Source organism: Ostrea edulis, chromosome 8 (genome assembly GCF_947568905.1).
Source record: "Ostrea edulis chromosome 8, xbOstEdul1.1, whole genome shotgun sequence".
Classification (NCBI taxonomy): Eukaryota; Metazoa; Mollusca; class Bivalvia; order Ostreida; family Ostreidae; genus Ostrea; species Ostrea edulis.
In genome coordinates this window covers 32,057,107-32,073,201 of record NC_079171.1, presented here as the reverse complement: position 1 = coordinate 32,073,201, position 16,095 = coordinate 32,057,107, and the positions used below count along the sequence as shown (strand labels likewise).

At 35.0% G+C, this 16,095-nt stretch overlaps 1 protein-coding gene across 1 annotated transcript; it reads left to right on the top strand.

The window, feature by feature from the left end:
* The first annotated feature begins 6,811 nt into the window (after nucleotides 1-6,811).
* Nucleotides 6,812-8,188, top strand: LOC125663098 (uncharacterized). The gene has a single exon (XM_048895411.2). The coding sequence runs from the start codon at nucleotides 6,812-6,814 to the stop codon at nucleotides 8,186-8,188; it is 1,377 nt and encodes a 458-aa protein (XP_048751368.2).
* The last annotated feature ends 7,907 nt before the right edge of the window (nucleotides 8,189-16,095 follow it).

Genomic DNA, 16,095 nt, shown 5'->3' with positions numbered 1-16,095 from the left:
ATCCAGGATCTAAGCATAATTCCTTCGATTGTAAAAACTACACAAATTGTATTGGAATTTTAACAAAAAATCAGTAAAATTGTATTCTTAGACTACATAATTTCTTTAATTATCAAAGTTTCACAATATAGATAATAATCAGTAATCAATCAATTCATATGCCATTTTTTTGAGATATTATAGTCTGAGGATGCCCCCATCCTAACCCTCCCCAGAAAGTTGATAATTGCATTGACCATCCATAATAACATTGATATAGACCGGGACATCGAATGGACACACTTAGCAAGAAAACCTGTAAATAAGTGTACCAAGGATGCTTGTGCATAATATGATGTAAGAGTGATCGCCAAAAACTTGAAAGACCATATTGCCAAAATTTCTAGATCTATACTTTTTTTTATTCAGTTGAGGTGGGCAGATGTATGAAATGTATTCATGTTAGAAATGGACATGCATTGTCTACATCCTTCTCTTTGCTAGCCTGTTTTGATTTTTGAAAATGTGAAAATATGCTAGAACTGGTGACAGTTTGCACTTTAACAATTCAACTCAGATTTGCCTGGATTTATGTACTGAGTATAGATTGACTTTCCATAATTTTGATATTGCATGCATCTTTTGTAAGGAAATCAACACGTACTTGCTGTTAATTCATTTTCACACTTTTCAAGTCTCGATCTGGTTGAATTATCATGATTATGAGTTAATATTTATTAGCGGTATGCTATATTTGTTTACGAAATTTTTAAAAGAAATGGATATCGATATAAGTTTATTATATCTTTCACATTTCAAGCATTTTGGGGGCAAAATGTGTCATTTAGAAGTTCAAATTTGAGATTATGCAAAATTAAGATCTTTTATATTACAAAATGAATATTTCACTTGTTTGTTTTTATACATAAAAAGACTCGAGTTTTTGTTTACATAACACAGATGTAAGGCTAAAATATTGCTATTATTCTTGCATTCAGAAGGTCAAAAGTTTGGCTGTCAGCATTAAATTAGTTATATTTTTAATGTTTACCATAAAAAAGGAAAAATATTTTTATTAAAAATCGTGAACCAGTCTCTTTAATTTTTGAATTTTTTTTTTTAGGTCACCTGTGTAAATTAGGATGACCTATTGCAATTGGTTGTCTTCCATCGTTGTGCATCGTCCAATTGTTTTTGAATTTGGTATGAAGCATCTTTGAGACAAGGGGGACAAAAATTATAAATTTCAGGACTCTGCATCCCTGGGGCCCTAGGGATAGGGCAAAATTGACCAATTTTTAAAAAATCTTCTCTGCAACCACACATATGTAAAGAAAACTAAATGCATAGTGATGTGGAGCAGGAAGGCTTCTACCAAAATTGTAAATTTCATGATCTGCAGTTTAGGAGCTCTGACCCAAGGGCGGGGCCAAACTTAGTATATATATAGTGTTTATGTGTAAAACACTTAATAACATCTTCTTTAGTGCTATTGATACTAAATTGAAACTAAATGGATAGTTAGAAAGAGCAGGTATAGTCCTCTAGGGCTAAAACGATTCACTGAAATATCGATACTGTTCAATATAAACACTCGATTCAATGTTCGATTCATATACCTAACATGAGGAAATAAAATTTTGTTTTATCTCTCGTGTTTTTAGTACTAGCTATAGGGCATTCACTTGTATTAAACATTCTGAAAAATAATCTTCAAACCTGTGCATGCATATATTTTTGTATCTGAAATAAGTCGTCTTTAGCCATCACTAATTCGTATACAAGAGTTGCCTAAGTCACGCATAATTTCGTAACTTCTTTTTATGCCCCTGAGATCGAAGATCCGGGGGAGGAGGGGGGGGGGGATATTGTTTTTGTCCTGTCTGTCATTCTGTCTGGAACTTTAACCTTGCTAATAACTTTTTGAACAGTAAGTGATAGAGCTTTCATATTTCACATGAGTATTCCTTGTGACAAGCCCTTTCCGTGGGTACCAACATTTTTTACCCTGTGACCATGACCATTGAGTTTGACCTACTTTTTGAAAACTTTAACCTTGCTAATAACTTTTGAACAGTAAGAGATAAAGCTTTGATATTTCACATGAGTATTCCTTGTGACAAGACCTTTCCGTTGGTACTAAACCTTTTGACCTTGATTTTTGACCTACTTTTTTTTTTTTACATTGTTCTTAACTTCTAAATTTCTTGTGACAAGATCTTTCTACTGGAACCAAGATATTTGTCCTTGTGACCATGGCCATCCTCAGAATTGGCCATTATCGGGGGCATTTGTGTTTCACAAACATATTTTGTTCTGTAAAGTTCTAAAAAAAATTCTAATTCCGTTATCCCATATTGATCAAGTTAGCAAATAGAGAGATACTTCAAAGCTAATTAAGTGTCTTAATTATTCTTTAATACATTAAAGACTTTAATTGATAAACTTCCAATCTATAGTGCTTTTGATGTTGATGTCATCGATGCAGACAAATGTCACATCTGTGAGATTTTTATGCACATTTATAACCATTTCTGCTACAGTTCTTGCAGAGGACATTGTGAAAAAGCAGTAAGCAAATTAAAATTTTGTTATAGTTAGATAATTTTACCTAGAAAAGAGTTGGATCCCATTAGGATGAGTGCATGGGGTCTGCCCTGACTGCATGTCTGCCCATCCTAGCACCATTTAGATTTTGTATCAGTAAACTTAAAATATGTTAGTGCATGTTCATATCTCTGTGATGATTTAGTTGGGGCTGTTTTTGTTTTTTGTTCAAAACTATGACATTAGTTTCCTATCAAACATATCCAATAGTAGTATTCGTATGGCAACCCATGATATGGCACCATCGCTGTAAAAACGTTTTATTAGTATTATTCATATGCTGTTCCACTTTTTCCCCTTCTAAATATATCTGTGATCATTTGACCCAGCATGACGTTTTAGTGAGCAAAATATTTACGAAGGTAATGTGGCCAGGGTTAAAATACTAGATGATTCAAAGAGAAGAAATAATGGAGTTTGAATGATATCAATGTTGTTTATTTGTGTTTGAATGCATGATGGTGATCATTGTACATTGATAAAGTGGCTTTTTATAGGATCCGAAACAGTACATGACATGTGAGAGAGTTGGTTGGCGGGGATTTCTACTTTCACTTTTGAGGATGCAGTAAACGGACGACAGGAGGGGAAGCTGCGCATTTCCTCGTTGGATGATTTGTGTACATGTGTGGACGTAAATGTCATTTCAGTGAGTTAAGTTGGATTTAAGAGGCTGAGCAAAGGGAACAAAAAAAAATGTTTCCTGAGTATAGAATCTGAACAGAGGATATTGCATCATTCCTGATCAGGCAAGTCTAGCTTGTTCATTTATTTCATTTATCATTTCTTTTCTTTCTTTTTTTTTTTTGAATTATTTTTTATTCATTTATTGGTTTACAATATTACAGAAGGTGAAATGTACATGTTTAACTCTTTCTGTGTATGTGTGTTTGTTTTAATTTTTTTTTTATTGGGAGGGGGATTATCAGTTTGTGTAGAGTGTCAATTTTGTGTATTGCTTAAAGATCAGTACCAGTGTCCTAATGTTGAACATTGGGCAGATATGTAAATTGGTACTTGGTTGGTTCATGCAGTCCTCCTTGACATTGACAGAACTTTCCCATGGAGACTCTTTCTCCAAGTTATGCGTAGAGAATCGGTCATCTATCTGTGTCTCGCAAGTACTTGATGCAGACAGCTATCATGCTGAATCCCGTGAAGGAAGGGGATATTTAGACTTCCTTTGGAATGACGTACATACTCAATGTTGCGTCACTTGTGGAGACCCACATCTTGACGAGTGACCTTGACTTTTGACCTTGACCCCATTTTTAAGGTCAACCACCCAATACCTTGTGGAGGAGAAAGTTAGAATTCCATCGTAAGTTCCGGGGAGTTCAAGGACCAGGCGTAGACGACATTAAAGCAAACAACTGAGATTATTAATCGTGCGGTACTACCAGTTCAGGTAATGTTCTATTTATTTTTTAGTTTTATAGTGTTGTGCGACGATATATAGTTATTTTATTTTACATAAAAAGATGTTGTGTATCATATTTTCAACTGGAATCGTTACGTTAAGCACCGGGATCTTGGGGCCCCCTACTGTACGTATTATGTCAACGTTGAGCGAAATCACAGTCGCCGTTTCACTGTTTAGGAAACTTTAAAAACCTACAATTTACTGTGCACAGTTTGAAAGGGAGTAACAGGGTCTTAGAAAAATGCACAGTACTTTTTGCCACAATAGTACATAATCATAGGCTTCCTTTGTTGCCCCCCCCCCCCGTGCCATTTTATCTATGATAACACTAGGGGAATATTCAGCTTTTGAGTTAGAGAATGGCGTAAAAATGGCGAGAGTCTGCAAAACGGCAGGTGGCCTAGGTTCCCAATGGGTCTTGGGCAGAGCCCAGGTAGGGACACAGGCACCTGAAGTGTGGATAGCTTGTATTGATATCTTTAATATGTAAATTTATGTAATATGCAATACTACATTGCATACATAGTCTAATATCACAGGTACATGTCAAATATATACTTGTATTTACATATATATATGTAAATGAACTGTTAGCATTTAGTTTATTGTCATTATATATATCATAATGTGTAACATGATTGTATGCCAACATGCTTGGTGAATGAATCCCCCCCCCCTTGTATTTACATATATATATATATATATATATATATGTAAATGAACTGTTAGTATGTAGTTTATTGTCATTATATATATCATAATGTGTAACATGATTGTATGCCAACATGCTTGGTGAATGAATCCCCCCCTTGTATTTACATATATATATGTAAATGAACTGTTAGTATTTAGTTTATTGTCATTATATATATCATAATGTGTAACATGATTGTATGCCAACATGCTTGGTGAATGAATCCCCCCCTTATATTTACATATATATGTAAATGAACTGTTAGTATTTAGTTTATTGTCAATATATATCTCATAATGTGCAACATGATTGTATTCCAACATACTTGGTGAATCAATAAGTAAATTGAAATTGAATATGTACATTACCCCCCCCCCCTCCCTCTACAATGAAATTATTTTATACAGAACCAAAAATTTATCCAAAATATGATATTTCCCTACCGATCACCCTCACAAGTCATTCTGAATAGTCAGTTTGTACCTTCTGTAAGCTTTAGAGATGACCACTTGTGAGATACTGTTATGATATGATTTATTGACCAATTATGGATGCACAAGGGGCAAAAATACAAAGAACAGTTATGATTTAACACATATACAAGAGACAGACATGCATAGCATACATGTATTTAACAAAGTTTTGATTATAATACAATTTAGATTGATTGGAGTTATTGGTAACAATGATTGGGGACTGAAAAATATGACTGCAAATATCTCATCAGGCTAATGTAGTTCTACTTTGTCTTTCGTCTAAATCCCATGCCATCCGTTTTATTTGTCTTATTCTGCCATTTATCTCATCGAACCGAGCTTTTCGGTGGGGAAATATTAGTATCTCACAAGTGGTCATCTCAAAAGCTTACAGAAGGTAGAAGCAGACTATTCTGAATGACTTATGAGGGTGATCATCGGGGAAATAACATATTTTGAATACATTTTTGGTTTTGTATAAAATAATTTCATTCTAGAAGGGGGAGTATGTACATAAGATCTATACAAGCTATCCATACTTCAGGTGCCTGTGGTGGGTAGGGACTCGCTGAGCGAGGCCCTTACATTTCACTACCCATTTTTTGGACTCAGAAATAAGTTAAACATCTTGTGACCATGCATTTAATGGCTGTTTCACACTTTATCAAAAATCAACCTCTGGTTGGTCAATTTTAGGGGGAATGCATACATCCCTTAAAGACCCCCCAAAAATACCATATGGTTTCTACATGGATCACTGGATGTGGGTGGAGCTCATCTATGGTCATTGTTATTTACCTGAAATTTACATGACCAAGAGAGCAGGGTGTTGTATATAGTTTTGGTATACACAGGACATGTCTCAGGGCTGTCTGCAGAGTTTCTGTGGTCATAGTGATTGTATAATGGTTGTATTCCTAGTGGTAGCTGACACACAGTCTACACCCACCCCCCTCTTTCTTCTAAGTTATTGACTCAATGAATAATTTCTTTTATAAATATTGAGGTATCATAAATTGATAATATAAATTATTTCAATAAGTTACAAATTTTAGAAATCAATGAGCAAATTATTCTTTGATTTCTGATTGTGTAATTTATAATACATGTATATATAGAGGGGGGGATACAATTATGTCAAAATTGCATTGTTCAGGGTGGGTATTTTTTAAATTTTGAATTACGAGAAAGAAGCAGTTGTGGACAGGTCCATGCTATCAAAACTCAGGTAGATTGGGCTTTCTTAAGATCTAAAGATGCTGGTAAGTATTGGCTGTTATTGTTATCAAAACACCTCTCTGGGGTCCCTCTATAACACAATCTCTGCAGATATCACTCCACCTGAGATCTATTGTTAAAAGTTTGATTGACAGGCGGCCTACCATCGATCAGGGTACAGGTAAAATTTGGGGGTGTTAACTTAAAATTGGGTCTTTATGCCCCCCCCCCCTTTCAAGTCTCAGCTTTGTCCCATTTCAGCAAAGTTTTATGACACATCGTTTATTCAATGAAGGTTTAATTTGTTTCCATTTTTGCAGCATGGGAAGGAAGTACTGCTGTGTTCCAGGATGTTCAAATACATCATCAACAGTTACCCCGGAAGGCATAAAAATTGTTCTCCATCGGTTACCTATGTCAGAGAAAAACCCCAAACTAAAACAAGAATGGATTCGCAGGCTGAGAAATGTGCGTGCAAATTTAATTGTTAATGACAGTACTAGAGTTTGTTCAGAGCATTTCCAAGGAGAGTTTAATGACTCATCAGTACCTACTATATTTCCATCAAAGCAACCTGCAGTTGTAAAGCAAAGACGACCTGTCGTTAGACATCTTGCAGAAACTGCATGCAACACTGAAGAGGAATTTGTATTGGACGACTCCACAGACGAAACAAAAGAAAACGTTCCTATTGTGTCGGGGAAAAGTGAAAGTGCTCAACACCCTTCAAAATTCATACATCAAGGATGCAACACTGAACAGAGTGAAACTGAGAGTAAAGAAATCCAAGTTGGAGAACCCTCTCCAGTGATGCGAGATGCTTGTATACAAGTTTCCTTACCATATATCTCACCAGAGGATCTAAGATACAACGATGAGAAAACAGGATTTTACACTGGTTTTGTATCTTTTGCTATGTTCTGGCATTATCTGAGCACACTAGTTAAACATGGTGCACACAAACTTTATTACTGGGAAGGAGAACAAAGATGTGCTAACACAACCATACCAGCTTATCACCAAACTGATGGACACAAACCAGGGAGAAAACGTTTCCTCCGACCAGCAGATGAATTTCTTTTGGTGTGTATGAGACTCAGACTCGGTCTATTGCAAGAACACCTAGCAGATATCTTTTGTATATCTACCACAACCGTTTCTCTGATCATAAACACTTGGACGAATTTCTTATATGACCATTGCAAAGGACTAATACCATGGCCCTCCAGAGAGCAAATAATGTGCAATCTCCCAAGTGGATTTCGTGATTACAAGAACTGTCGCATTGTTATTGATTGTACAGAATTGTATACAGAGAAACCTTCCTATCTGATTGCTCAGTGGTTAACATGGTCCGAGTACAAGCACTCCAACACTTTCAAGATTCTTATTGGTGTTGCACCGAATGGACTTGTGACTTTTGTATCTAGGCTATGGTGTGGTAATGCTTCTGATCGTCACATAGTACAACAAGATGGCCTTTTATCAAAGTTGAGCCCAGGAGACATGATAATGGCTGATAAAGGTTTCACCATTGAGGATATTTTACCAGCTGATGTTGACCTCAACATACCACCAAGAATCCCTGGTAATAGGCAAATGACTCCCAGTGAATTTTTTAAAACTCAAGCAATAGCATCAGCTCGTATTGTAGTTGAAATGAAAATGGAACAAGTGAAAAACTACCGTATCCTTGGTGGCACACTTCCACTAAATGAGGCACATCTTGCTGAACAAATGGTATTCATATGCATTGCTTGGACCAATCTCCTCCCTCCTCTAATGAAATAAATTTGTTATCTGACATGTTATGCTACATGTTGATGTAGATACATCTTTGCCAGTAAATTAAGTTTTTAGTCATGCTATTATTTGAAAAGTAAAAAAGATTAAAATATAATATTCAAATTTCTCTTTCACTTCAATAAAATATAATTTACATCTTGCAATACACAATTAAGAATTTTAATACTGCTGGTACATATGGTATTTTTAATCAGTATTTATCAATGTACAAACATTTAATTCATAAAATACAAGGTATATATTTTCAACACACACACACTCCAGGTCTTAGTCACAATAAATCAAATAATTCATTGTATAGTTTGATCATGTGCTTATACAAGATTTTTCACAACCTTGCATTTGTTAACATTCACAAAATTGTTTTCATTTATAGAATTTGTGTTTATGGTTAATGTACATTTGATACAAGTACTATTTCTGTTGTGTTCTTCTTTTTATGTCTTGATTATGTTCAACAATACATTTATTTATACAAGTGTTAAATAAAATATGAAAATTCTTTTAATAAATTGTTTACAAAACTTGCAATTTTAAGAATTATGCTAATATATGAAAATTTACTGCTATATTATATATAGAACATGCCAAATGTTCATGTAGTTTTCACAGAGAACTCACAAATAGCCATTCTATATTTAAGAAACAACTGTCGATATAACTTGATATCAATCACAAATGTTGGCCAATAAAGTACACGGTATTCTATGTCATGTAATGTCAATAAAGTTTTAACCCCCTTTTTACTCTGAGTGAGAATAATTCTGGCACAAAAGATAGCATGTAAAACAATTTAAGTTTGGGAAGCATTTCACTCCACATTTCATCATTAAATGATATCCGTTCAATGGATATTCCTTTTTTTGTCCATACAACAAAATCTACCCAAGGTTTTTCACTAATAGCAAGTTGTCCTTGAATCTGGAACATGTAGTTGTGGTCCGTTTTCAGTTTTAATTTGCCATCTTCCAACATGCAGTAAAAATGTTTATCTGTAGCACATTCTTCAGGTAGAATGTCCCTCCATGGGTTGGCATTAGCTGTTTGTTTTGATCCATAAGGGCACTTAACCTCCACATTACCTATCCCACATCTATCACACAAAACTGTTCCATCTACACTTGCTCCTAGAAATGGAAATCTTGAATTAACAGATATACCACAATTTTCAACAGAAACAGACCCACTGCATAATTGCTGGTGTTTCTTTGTATACTCCTTTAAAGCTTGTCTTTCATATTTGCGTCCATGTGAAATACTCTTTACATTATTTGGAATGTCATTATATCCCCTTAAATTTGAAACGAGTGCATCTGGCTCCACTTTTCTTCTTTTACATATAGCACCAAAATTTGATGCTGTCAAAATACATTTTCGGACGTCAATCCCGTTTTGATTTAAAGCTTGACCTCTTGTACCAAGTTCAACATTTTTTGACATTTTCTCACTTATTGCAATGCTGTCCATAAATTGTTTAAACTTAAGTTTGCATTCTTCAGAAGCAAGATTCACATGATCGGCATAACTAAATTCAGGAATAAATAGGTCAGTAAATGGTGAAATGTCAGCAGGCTCTGATTTTAATGTCTTAAATAAAACACAGTTTGGATTTATATTCTCAAGCCCACTTAGTATGTCTATCAGGAATGTATCTGGGTCTTTACAAGCAGACGCTTGGTACACATCGGGGTAGGGTCGAATTTTTGAATTTTCAGGATTGAAAAATCTGACTTCATGTACTCTCTTCGGACTAGGTTTTCGTTGTATTGGCCTTGGCTCTTCCCATCTGCATTGTTGTGAGGTGCAGGCATTTTTAATCTTTAATACAGTAAAAAGAAGCCCTTCGACATGTGCACATAGTCCAGCCTCACCAGCCTTGCAATCACAGTAAGCAAATATTATATGTCCGGTTGATTTGGATAGGCAGATGTAAAGCGAGTATGTGGAAGCCATTTTCCGTTGCTGTTTCCCATGAGGAGTCAAGCTCACTGTACTTAGAACTAAATATTTGGCGGTTCGAATATATAGAACTGGAATCACAATCGTCTGAGTCAGAATTACATATAGTACGTAGTGCACGGTAGACCCTTTTAGCCAAAATGGATTTTGATCCACTTCTTTTTAGATCCCTTTCCTGTAGCCAATTTTTCAAGTCCTTAACACACCATTTCTCCAAATCCGCTAAACTGGGAAGGAGTTCATTTCTGTCCGTTTCATCTGAGGAATCCCTGTCACTAGACATGTCCTGTAAAAACATGCATATTTTTTTTTAACAAAAAGACTTAAAACATATAATCATACAATTTCAGCATTTGTCAACAATGCTGTGCTTAAGGAAGCTATTGTTTCCATAAATCTAAGCACAAGACCCCTGATGAATAATTTGCATCCATGTAAGAAAAATAATTTTCATCCATGTAAGAAAAGTGTCATATAACAATAATTTAACGTAAAAAGTCTACAAATACTAGAAGACTAGCTGTTGTCATTTGATTTTATACTTATAAATCGAGCTTTACGCCTTTAGTCCCTGATTTTTTAAAAATCTCCATATTGTATGAAATTTTTATCATAAGATATCTATATACAAAATATGACAGCTCTATCATAAATCAATATAAGATCTTCTATCATACTGTCATTTAATTTCCTTTAATTGTGTTTTATCATTCCATTCCAAATAAATAATCTTTAACAGTTTTAATAGTATTACACTTGGCTATGCCATTGCACTTAAGAAATTCAATATAAACTAGGCCTAGCTTAACCAAACTAATCCAAAGCTGCAGGGGAAACATGTCACCGAGCAAAGGCTTCTCAATTTCTATCAATACGCCGTAAGACCATTTGGGACTACTCGTAGTATAGTACTAGAGCTATACCTTAGTTTACCTACACATCTTGCGCGAAATTTAGAGGCCTATGCACCGAGGGTCTGGCATTAAGTGTACAATACGTAATAATTTACATTGATAATGGTTGTTACTTATATAAATAAGAATAAAATGTGAAAATACTTACGATTATTGATAACTGTTTGCCTTTAAAAGTTGTACCTGAGGCGTTGTTTACATTAAACACTTCAATGAACTCCCCGGAAGTGAAAAATGGGTATAAAGTAAAACCCGGAGCGGACTCTGATAATCGAGATTCCGGGGTATTGCGGAAGAGAGGCATTCCATCGCCAAACGCTCGGCATCAGGTATGAATGTCACGGGTCTGTTACGGCACGTTTGGTCGTTTTGGTACGTTTGGTCGCCGGCGACCATTCGTGCCGCACGTATCGTCGCCGGGCGACAGAACGTGCCGTGAGGGTGGACACGGCTGGTCGCCAATTTTAGGCCATACCCGAGCACGAATCGTCGCCACCCAAGCCCCAACTCCAAAACCCCAACTTTTCTCCTCCTCCTCCACCAGCACCTATTCCCCTTACTTCTCTTTCTCCCTTTTAATCCTCCTCCACATTTTTTTTCCAAATTCGTCATCAATTTCGTCCGGTTTGATCAAACCGAACGAGTCTTTTTCATTGGCAGGTAATAGCTATAAGGGGGATATGGCGCTTTTTAAGAGCCTTCGATTAACCATCAGATGCTAATGGACGCTCCCTAGAAAAATCACAGCATATCTTATTCCGATTCGAAACAGCTCTTCAAACCTCCGACATGTTTTAAGCGTGCAGAGAATAGGCCTAATTTTGCATTTTATAAATATGACGTAAAAGGGTAGACCTACAAGAGGAGAGAGTGCACGAAACATGGCATGGATATACCCACAAAACTGTAGTATTCCTCCATAGACGCCTTCTCTTTAACAAGTCTGAGCTATCCCCGCGCTGCTCCTATAATCATCCCATACAATTTTTCTTTCTCGAGCTCTTTCACACACACACACACACACACACACACACACACACACACACACACACACACACGCACAGTCTCCGTCTCTATGTCTTTCACGCCAAATTCAATAACAGAGAAAGACAACTGTGTTTCTGCCAAATACATTTTTAAAAAGTGGCTCTATTTTGAGAGAGCCAATTTCATGTATGAAAAGTGATTCATATCTATGAAGTTGCAAATTTATAGATTTGCTTACTCCGCTTGTTCACTTTGATGCGTACTTTGTAAAAGTACCAATTTTGTAGCTATTTCGTACGTTTTACTCCATGCTTATCGCTAGTACAGTAGTTGGCTTAAATTCCTTTTTTTGTTTTGTTCATCATGATAGTACTGATGGATTTCTTTTTTTAAATTACCTTAACATTGTAAGTGGCAAAGTGCTGTTCATGAATATTATGTTCACTAAAATTAAAACTGTGCACGCAGTGTTGTTTATACCGAATCTAAAGATTTCATTTTCTTATCAAACCATGACAAATGGTAGTACTTGCTTTGTATTTCACTCTGTATGTTCATGTGTATTTGTATGCGTGTTTGCGCACTCTTACTTGTCAGGTTGTATGTCACGCCATATTTATATTTACTTCTTTATCAATGTATCTTAAATAATCTATGAGATATCTTCTATTTTGAATAAGATATCTAATAAATTTCATAAGATGTTTCATATAATTTACAGTTAATAATATATCTCATAAAATAATTAATATATTTTAAACTATACAAGATGTCTCATAAACTTTATAGGATGTCTTGTATATTAAAGAAGATATCTTATAAAGTTGATGAGATATCTTATAAAAAGATAGAAGATATCTTAGAAATTTATCTTTGTAAGCTATCTTATAAAACATCTAAGATATTCTATATGTTTTATAAGAAGATATCTCAAATATGTTTTATAAGATATCTTATACATGTTATAAAAGTACATTCAAATTGTTTTGGGTCAGAATTACCCAGCAGCAGAATTTACTACCAAAGGCAGTCAAACAAGTAATGACATTTATTTGCAATTATTGGGAAAAAAATTTATAATGATAACAAAGTACTAACTTACAATAGGTGACCAATAAACAATGTCCGTGCCGAGCTAATTCTGTATACAAAACAAATCACAAATCAGCTGATAATTTCCAACGAAATTCCTACATCCTAGTCCCAATTATAGAATAATCTAAAATAACAAAAGTGCTTGTCTAACCAGAGCTTATCATTGGCTAAATTCACATTGTATTCATAATCAGAATAAATTTTCTGGTACATTCTAGAAAGACACAGTTCGTCATCTTTCTACTACGTGATAAACATCGAACGCTAGAACAATCTAGGTCACAGGTGTCACTCAAGTGCAAGTATTACACAACAATATGATACTTTATATAGTTTATAAGATATTTTATAAGAAATCATTTATGAGACATCTTATAAAAATATAAGATATCTTATAAAAATATAAGATATCCTATACAGTTTAAAAAATATCTTATAAAACTTATAAGATATCTTATATGTTTTAAAAGTTATCTTATAAAATATGTGACATATATTATAAATTTTCTTTTATAAGACACCTTTAAAAAGTTATAAAATATCTTATAAGAGTTGATGAGATATTTTAAATCAAGAAATTTAATAAGACATCTTATAAAGTTTATGAGATATATTATATACTATATAAGATGTCTCGTATAAAATACATATTAAGATATTTTGTGTCTTTAATAAGATGTCTTATAAGGTTTATGAGATATCTTCGAAGAGGAATAAATGTAAAAACGGCGTGCCATAAGGATGGTATGTAAGATTATTGTGTTGCTAAAATGTTGTAACTCGTGTGTTTGTAAAATATATTCCCATCAATTTTCATCCAGAAATGCCCAGATTTTTTGTTTGTTGGCTTTGTATCGTACTTGACTCGTGTCACAAAAGTGTGTACGTATGTGCGTGTGTAATGCAAAACAATATAACACATGAATGCACACACACACACACACACACATACGCACGCATACATATATACACACATGCACGTATACGCACATGCATATACACATACACGCACGCACACACTCACACCGTCACTCAAATACACACAGACACGCACGAACGAACAAATATACACATGAACACACACCCTTTTTGCAAAACAAAAGCAAAGTTGGGGTTTGGGACAGGGGCTGGGTGGCGACCATTCGTGCTCGGGTATGGCCTAAAATTGACGACCATTCGTGTCCACCCTCATGGCACATTCGTTAGCCGGGCGACGATACGTGCGTCATGTTTGGTTGCTGGCGACGAAACGTGCCGCACGAATGGTCGTCGGCGACCAAACGTGCCGCACGTATCGTCACCGGGCGACCGAACGTGCCAAGGCGACCAAACGTGCCGTAACACGGGTCCTCGGAGATGACCTTAAAAACGGATGATCCGTGTCACAGTAGGTTTGGCACGCTAAAGAACCCTCATTGCTCAATGGCCGTAAGCGCCGAGCATACCCCCTCCCCCTTTCTGTTTGCAAAACACTGTCCAAAGAAAATGGTGGAGCGATATTGACATTACAAGTGAAATTTTTACGGTATACAAATGTTGAGGGATCATTTTTTTTTAAAATGAAGCACAAATTTGTACGTCGGTTTTCTTGCTGGTGTCAGAATTAAAAAAAATAATAATAATAGAAATAAAAAAAGAACATTTTGTTAAGTCAAGTGATAATAAATCATTATTCGTATACTCAGTAGGCCCTAATGTCGCAAATTCTATTGTAAAAGAATGTTAAGGTTGATCGATCCTCATGTGATGTCATAGGTTTTTGCAAAATCTTCATTTAATTAAATTTTGCGCATGATAGAAATATATCTTTCAGAGGAATTTCATTCACTGAATAAAATTAAAAATCTGGTAAACTTTTGATACAGAAAAAGTTTTTATTTTCCATAGATAATCAATTATTTATAATTTTAAAAATGTTGTCAAGGGCAATAACTCCTATGCTCGAATTTCCTCTACTGCATGTCTATGACACAATGATTTCCCTAATATCCACAATTGATTTTTATATATCTATGAATTAGCAGTTTTCTTAAACTGTTGACATTTAAAATTTGTCATTTCAACAAGTTTTTATTAATTTTCATTATTCTGTTTACCGAAAATGTGTGGTTTTTTATGTTGATATATATATATCTGTTTTTGTATGTCTGACATCTTTAAAAAGGTGGCAACATACACATTTTCTTTGGTTATTGATTAAATTAAACTATATTGAGTGGAAATTAATACAGTTTTTCCACTTTTAACCATTCATATTGATAAGTCACTTGAGGATCGATCCACCTTAAGTAGCCACATATATTTACTATTATATTCACCTGCACATATTACATGCAAAAATCCTAATGAAAAGAAATTCAAAATACGGCGCTCACGATGTGTGCAAAGGAAATTCTGATCTGGCTATAAAATAAATCCTAGTCAGGGTTGGGTTTAGGCACGTAGAACCGAAAGAGGACGGTGGTGATTGTCAATCAACCTGCAACTTGCCCCCCCCCCCCTTTGAAAAAAAAATAGAAGGATCCTGCTTGTCTGCATGGGGATAGAAATATTGCAGGTAATAACTATCCATATCTCATCATCAGAGAATATACTCTAAAATATCATACATTTATTATCAACCAGTCAGTAGTAGTATTAGTTCAACTGATTCAGAATATATACGATCTTGATCGATCTTCGATCTTGCTCGTCCTCCGATGAAAAATGGTCGATGTCAGGCTGGCATTTGCATCAATCATGAGTTCAAAGTGAAATCCTTGTATAACAAACTATGGTTCCTCATTCAAAAACCCCTCCAGTTGTGAATAAATCGTCTATAAGTTTGTTTTTGTTTTGAATCACAAATCTGATCGTGGTCTCTTATGACGTCACAAATGCGGGGAATCAGGAACGATAATTGAGTAACGATTTTTCTATTCAGAGTACCTTTGCACT

Excerpts from the sequence above, each read along its gene's own strand:
- LOC125663098 (XM_048895411.2), top strand. The coding sequence starts at position 6,812 with ATGTCAGAGAAAAACCCCAAACTAAAACAAGAATGGATTCGCAGGCTG.